Here is a 7500-nt window from a genome sequence, read left to right on the forward strand (position 1 = left end):
TCAGAATCTCCAGCGAGAACCTTTCAAGAACTTCTCAAGGATGGATGGGAACAGAACTTACCCAGAACTCTGCTGTGGAGGAGAACCTCGGGAACCGGGTTTTGTGATTGTAAATATTTCAGGAGGAACAAAAAGTCCCTGAATGGATAACCAGAGTTAACATGCTAACCATTAGCCCCCACCCCCCGATACCCAACGCAACTTCTATACAACCTCTTATTCATACGTGGAAACAAGGACCGAGAAGGTTCAGACATTTTGACCAGAACAAGAACCACAAAGAGCCGGTCGGATCCGCACATGAGAACCGGCCGACGTTCTAGAAGTGACTCGTGAAAAACTCCAAAATTCACCTTTTTACTGAAGTGAAAGTGAAGGTGGAGTCCAGAACACACGTTCACGTGTTCACGTTGTTTTAATGTCATGTGTTCACATCTTAATGTCACATGTTCACGTTTTAATGTCATGTGTTCACATCTTAATGTCGTGTGTTCACGTTGTCTTAATGTCACGTGTTCACGTTTTAATGTCACGTATTCACGTCTTAATGTCACATGTTCACGTCTGAATGTCACGTGTTCACGTCTTAATGTCACGTGTTCACGTTGTCTTAATGTCACATATTCACGTTTTAATGTCACATGTTCATGTCTTAATGTCACGTGTTCACGTTTTAATGTCACGTATTCACGTCTTAATGTCACATGTTCACATCTGAATGTCACGTGTTCACGTCTTAATGTCACGTGTTCACGTTGTCTTAATTTCACATATTCACGTTTTAATGTCACATGTTCATGTCTTAATGTCACGTGTTCACGTTTTAATGTCACGTGTTCACGTCTTAATATCACATGTTCACGTCTGAATGTCACGTGTTCATGTCTTAATGTCACGTGTTAACGTTGTCTTAATGTCACATATTCACGTTTTAATGTCACGTGTTCACATCTTAATGTCAGGTGTTCACGTTATCTTAATGTCACATGTTTACGTCTTAATGTCACATGTTCACGTTTTATGTCACGTGTTCACATCTTAATGTCACGTGTTCACGTTGTCTTAATGTCACGTGTTCACGTTTTAATGTCACATGTTCACGTCTTAATGTCACATGTTCACGTTTTAATGTCACGTGTTCACGTCTTAATGTCACGTGTTCACATCTTAATGTCGTGTTCACGCCTTAATGTCACATGTTCACATTGTTTTAATGTCACGTGTTCACATGTTAATGTCACGTGTTCACGTTGTCTTAATGTCACGTGTTCACGTCTTAATGTCACGTGTTTACGTCTTAATGTCACGTGTTCACGTTGTCTTAATGTCACATGTTCACGTTTTAATGTCACGTGTTCACGTCTTAATGTCACGTGTTCACATCTTAATGTCGTGTTCACGCCTTAATGTCACATGTTCACATTGTTTTAATGTCACGTGTTCACATCTTAATGTCACGTGTTCACGTTGTCTTAATGTCACATGTTCACGTTGTTTTAATGTCACGTGTTCACGTCTTAATGTCACGTGTTTACGTCTTAACGTCACGTGTTCACGTTGTCTTAATGTCACATGTTCACGTCTTAATGTCACGTGTTCACATTTCTTAATGTCACGTGTTCACGTTGTCTTAATGTTACGTGTTCACGTCTTAATGTCACGTGTTCACGTTGTCTTAATGTCACATATTCACGTTTTAATGTCACATGTTCATGTCTTAATGTCACGTGTTCACGTTTTAATGTCACGTGTTCACATCTTAATGTCACGTGTTAACGTTGTCTTAATGTCACATGTTTACGTCTTAATGTCACATGTTCACATTTTATGTCACGTGTTCACATCTTAATGTCACGTGTTCACGTTGTCTTAATGTCACGTGTTCACGTTTTAATGTCACGTGTTCACATCTTAATGTCACGTGTTAACGTTGTCTTAATGTCACATGTTTACGTCTTAATGTCACATGTTCACGTTTTATGTCACGTGTTCACATCTTAATGTCACGTGTTCACGTTGTCTTAATGTCACATGTTCACGTTTTAATGTTACGTGTTCATGTCTTAATGTCACGTGTTCACGTCTTAATGTCACATGTTCACGTCTTAATGTTACGTGTTGACGTCTTAATGTCACGTGTTCACGTTGTCTTAATGTCACGTGTTCACATGTTTTAATGTCACGTGTTCATGTGTTTTAATGTCACGTGTTTACGTGTTTTAATGTCATGTGTTCACGTGTTTTAATGCCGCGTTGTCACTGTTTGTGTTTCAGCTCACGGTCCGTACATTCAAATCATCGAAGAGCCTAAACAGGTGAGAATAATCCTCTACTTCCTGTTTCTGTCATTAACGTACCTGTTCTCATTTAAGTTGATGTAGTTGAGTATTGTTTTATACTCCAGTATAAAATATAAAATTAAAATATAATTCTGTACGGGATGTTGATGTAGGCGTCTAGTGGAGACCCTAGTGGTCCTCAGTGGTACTACGGATGGAGTCTATGGAGACAGCCCCTAGTGGTCCTCAGTGGTACTACGGATGGAGTCTATGGAGACAGCCCCTTGTGGTCCTCAGTGGTACTACGGATGGAGTCTATGGAGACAGCCCCTAGTGGTCCTCAGTGGTACTACAGATGGAGTCTATAGAGACAGCCCCTAGTGGTCCTCAGTGGAATTACACTTTAAGGCTTCACTTTTCAGACCCGGAGACTACAAACATTTAAATTTACGGTCTATGATTTAAACCAGACCATGTGAGCGTTGATGGAGGCATCCCTCAGGGATCAATATTTGTCCCACTGCTGTTTTTATAATTAATTGCTAAACAATGATCTCTGAGTGACGTTAAAGCTGCAGAAGAAATGAACAGTTTCTGTTTCACAAAGAAGATGAACAAACATCAGAACAAACATCAGTCAGCGCCGTGTTTCCCCTCAGCAGCTCCATCACTTCCTGTTCTCCCGGGTTTTCCTAACAGTCATTTAACCACGCGGAGAAGTCGGGGAGTTTCTGCTGCTGAAGGTCATGTGACACACAGTCCAACGACTTCCTGTATGCAAATCAGTGAGAAAAGAAGAAGCAGTGGAGGTTCAAACTGAAAAACACTGATGTCACCTCTGATGGAACAATCGGTTGTTCATAAAAACAGGAAGCAGCTTCTGATATGTTAATAATATTTAAATTAAACAACAAACTTAAAACAGGATTAAACTGTTTGATCATAAAGAAGTTTTAAAGTCATCCTGAATACTGAACTATAAGTTTGTAATATATTTGTAAGACTTTTAAGTCCAGAAATCCACAAATATTCAGTTTGTTATGAAGTGGAAGAAGAAGCTGGGACATCGAAAACATCTGAAACCATGTGGATGTGGGTGCGGGGCTGAGTCCAATGTCGGATTACAGGGACGTGGGTGGGCGGGGCCTGGTGTCCGTCAGGCTCCAAAATAAAAGATGGCGACGTCTGAAACACTGAACTGAAAGGTGTTTCCTTGTTAACTCGGTGAACGTGTGTTCTCAGAGAGGTTTCCGGTTCCGGTATGAGTGCGAGGGTCCGTCACACGGAGGACTGCCGGGGGCCTCCAGCGAGAAGAACCGGAGAACCTACCCAACCGTGAAGGTGAGGAACACCGACGCCTCTTCATCATCATCAGCTTTATTCAGAAAACGTTCCTGAAGTTATTAAAGGGAAACGTCCGCAAATTATACCTTTAATTAAAACCTTCTGCCTGGTTTTAAATTCTGTTGGCTGTTTGTTGTCTCAGATCAACAACTACGTGGGTCACGCCCGGGTCGAGGTCCAGCTGGTGACCCACTCCGACCCCCCCCGGGTCCACGCACACAGTCTGGTGGGACGCCACTGCACCGAGAACGGAACCTGCACGCTGGATATCGGACCCAACGACCTCACCGCCTCGTTAGTAACCAATCACACACCACGGTCTCCTGAAGCTCCGCCTCCATATCCCATCAGTCCTTCTGTTTCTGGTGAATCATGTGACCACCATCAAAAAATAAAACTCCAGACAGGAAGTCAGGATGTTTTATTTACGGTTAAATATTCATCAGACAGAGAAGTAACGGATTTCAAAATAAAATAAAAAAGTTTCAGGAGAGTTTAGATTAAATTAAAAAAATCATTTTTGTTTCTGAATTTGTATGAAATCTTCTTTAAACAGAGTTTATATGTGTGAAGTGAGACGGTTTTATCAGAGTTAACATGATGATGTAACATGTGGATCACGAATCACTCTGATGATGTCACTTCCTGTAGATTCTCCAACCTGGGGATCCTCCACGTGACCAAAAAAGGTGTCGTCGAGGTTTTAACGAGGAGGCTGAGAGAAGAGAAGAAGAGACAGAAAGGAGCACACTGTCACCTGACAGGTAAACAAACACCTGACAGGTAAACAAACACTTGACAGGTAAACAAACACCTGACAGGTAAACAAACACTTGACAGGTAATCAAACACCTGACAGTAAACTTCAGTGATGTTTGACAAACACAGAAACAATTAATTTCTAAAATATTTAAATGATCACCATTTGTTTTTCTATATGTGTTTATATAAATTAATACATTTTTTTGACGTGTCGGTCCTTCCTGGATTTTTATAATTTTTTTGTCACAATCATAAATGTTTGATTTTATGGGGATTTAAAATTTTTTTTAAATATATTTTGTGAAGTTTGAAGAGAGTTTTGTGGTAAATTTGAATGTCAAAGTTCCCACAGTTTGGGAACATATGTGATGAATATGATATAAATGAGCTGTGTGACCTACAGATTCGGAGGAGGGCTCCATCCTGAAGGAGGCCAAGGAGCTGGGCAAGGTGATGGACCTGAACATCGTCCGCCTGAAGTTCACCGGGTACCTGCAGGACAGCAATGGAGCCTTCACCAGGGCGCTGAAACCCGTCGTGTCCAACCCCATCTACGACAGCAGTGAGTAACACCTGCAACACCTGCACCTGCAACGCCTGCAGGGTTCAGAGACGTCTGTCTCACTCGTCCCCTGTGTCTTCCAGAGTCTCCGAACGCGTCCAACCTGAAGATCTCTCGGATGGACAAGACGTGTGGCTCGGTGCTCGGAGGAGACGAGATCTTCCTGCTCTGTGACAAAGTACAGAAAGGTGAGGACGTCTGTCCTCTGATGTCCTCCACAGGTGGACAGACAACTGATGGACAGGTGGACCAATCAGGAGACGTTTACATCCTGTTTTTATCCCTCACACCTCTTGCCTTTCACTTCCTGTCTTTAAATGTCCCATCATGCCTCTGTGAAATCTCCCATCGTGCATCTGTGCTCCTCAGATGACATTGAGATCCGTTTTTACGAGGAGGACGATGAAGGATGTTGGGAGGCGTACGGAGACTTCTCACCAACAGACGTCCACAAACAGGTAACAGGTCCAAGGACTGAAGCCGGGCCGAGGACTTAGGTCCAGACTCTCGAGGCTCGACTCAGCCTCATTTTTCAAAACGTCTTCAAACATCAGATTAAAGTTCATGAAAGCAGAACAAACCAAAACAGGAAGTACAGAAACACATTCAGAAGTCCCCTGAGAATCTGTCTGATTTTAGGTTTCCTTCAGTATCACAGTGATCAGTGCTGTTTGTCTGATTACCCATGATGCACTGCAGACAGGTGGTGTTCACACACAGTTCTGTTCCTGACAGAGGTCTGACTCCCACACTGTCTGACTCCCACACTGTCTGACTCCCACACTGACTGACTTTCTGTCCTCCTCAGTACGCCATCGTGTTCAAGACGCCGGCCTATCACAGCACGGAGATCGAGCGGCCCGTTACCGTCTTCCTGCAGCTGAGGAGGAAGAAGGCCGGCGACAGCAGCGACCCCAAACAGTTCACCTACATACCGCAGGTCCAAGGTGAGCTGGGAGGGGTCTGTGTGGGGTCAAAGGTCACAGCCTCACTCACATGGTCACTGAGCATCATCATCATCACTGTCTGCTCCGTTTCAGACAAAGAGGAGGTTCTGAGGAAGAAGCAGAAGCCGCTGCCTCATTACGAACCCTGGAGAGGAGGAGGAGGAAGAGGGGGAGGAGCTGGAAGGTTTGGGGGAGGAGCTGGAGGAGGAGGAGGAGCAGGTAGGGGTTTCCACACAAGAAGCATGCTTGAAAATGTTTGATCATACGTGTCGTGGTGATCATACATGTCGTGTCGTTGATCTCTGTAGGTTTCCAGTTCCAGCAGATGAACGGAGGGGGGGGCGGGGGAGGACCTGCAGGTTTCTTTTCAGGAGGTTTCACTGGCTTCGGTGGCGGGGGAGGGCCTCAGATGTCAGGCTCCGCCCCTCGGCCTGACGGACCGCTGTCTCCGCTGCAGCAGCAGCTGTTTCAGATCGGTGAGAATATGTCCTCCATGTTTATCTGTGTTTACTGATGATGTCATGATGTTTGTTTACAGCTGCCATGTTTATCTGTGTTTACTGATGATGTCATGATGTTTGTTTACAGCCGCCACCCTAAACAGCCGAGCGTCTCAGAGTGCCCGGCACACCGCCGCTGCCCTGCTGCAGTATTGCAGCACCGGGGACGCCCGGGTCCTTCTGGCCATCCAGAGACACCTCTGTGGCATCCAGGACACCAACGGAGACACGTGAGTCCCCGTCTCGTTGATGTCTCCCTTTCAATCGGCCGCTACCATGACGACCGTCTGTCTTCACGTCTTCTCTCTGTGTTTGTGTCTCAGGCCGTTACACCTGGCCATCATCCACCAGCAGACAGCTGTGATCACGCAGCTCATCCACACGCTGCTCAGCAGCCGGCAGCACAATGTCCTCAACACGCCCAACCACCTCCGACAGGTAGATAACTCCTCCCACAGGCAGATAACCCCTCCCACAGGTGGATAACTCCTCCCACAGGTGGATAACCCCTCCCATTGGAAAATAACTCCTCCCACATTTACATAACCCCTCCCACAGGTTGATAACGCCTCCGACAGGTATATAACACCTCCCTCAGGTAAAAAACACCTCACCTAAGTCCTGGCTCCTCCCCCTCTGGTCGACAGACTCCGCTCCACCTGGCGGTGATCACCCGGCAGCTGAAGGTGGTGGAGGTGCTGCTGAGGGCGGGGGCTGACCCCAGCCTACCGGACAAAGATGGCCGCAACCCGCTCCACCTGGCAGCACTGGCCGGAGAAAACACAATGCTCCGCCTACTGCTGGCTCACCTGGGAGAACGCCACGCCCACCTGGTCAACACCCCCGACTACCACGGTAAGGATTGGCTCACATCACGGCAGACAGAACGGTTACAGGACAACAAACTGACGTTCTCCGTCTCCGGCAGGTCTCCACCCGCTCCACCTGGCTGTGAGGAGGGACGGCGAGCGCTGCCTCCGTCTGCTGGTGGAGGGCGGGGCTAAGATCAATGCACCTGAGCAGAAGAGTGGAAACACCGCCCTCCACCTGGCCGTCAGAGAGAACCTGTTCAAGGTGGCCTGTACGCTGATCACCGAGGTAACGGA

General features: G+C 46.0%; 1 protein-coding gene across 2 annotated transcripts in view; it reads left to right on the forward strand.

Annotated features, from left to right (window-relative positions):
• Positions 1–7500, forward strand: part of nfkb2 (nuclear factor of kappa light polypeptide gene enhancer in B-cells 2 (p49/p100)) — a 20415-nt gene that overhangs the window by 7051 nt on the left and 5864 nt on the right. For both annotated transcript variants that reach the window (XM_069723772.1, XM_069723773.1), the window contains 14 exons: positions 2275–2315; positions 3522–3620; positions 3766–3917; positions 4275–4387; positions 4789–4947; positions 5031–5135; positions 5317–5405; positions 5756–5894; positions 5988–6113; positions 6203–6370; positions 6483–6624; positions 6718–6832; positions 7042–7249; positions 7323–7492. In XM_069723772.1, coding sequence (XP_069579873.1) covers positions 2275–2315; positions 3522–3620; positions 3766–3917; positions 4275–4387; positions 4789–4947; positions 5031–5135; positions 5317–5405; positions 5756–5894; positions 5988–6113; positions 6203–6370; positions 6483–6624; positions 6718–6832; positions 7042–7249; positions 7323–7492 — 1826 coding nt within the window. The remainder of the gene's footprint in view (positions 1–2274; positions 2316–3521; positions 3621–3765; positions 3918–4274; positions 4388–4788; positions 4948–5030; positions 5136–5316; positions 5406–5755; positions 5895–5987; positions 6114–6202; positions 6371–6482; positions 6625–6717; positions 6833–7041; positions 7250–7322; positions 7493–7500) is intronic.

This window comes from Brachyistius frenatus, unplaced genomic scaffold (assembly GCF_029030835.1).
Source record: "Brachyistius frenatus isolate BFR_SWC_R1_liver_20210118 unplaced genomic scaffold, ASM2903083v1 Contig_344, whole genome shotgun sequence".
NCBI classification, from domain to species: domain Eukaryota; kingdom Metazoa; phylum Chordata; class Actinopteri; family Embiotocidae; genus Brachyistius; species Brachyistius frenatus.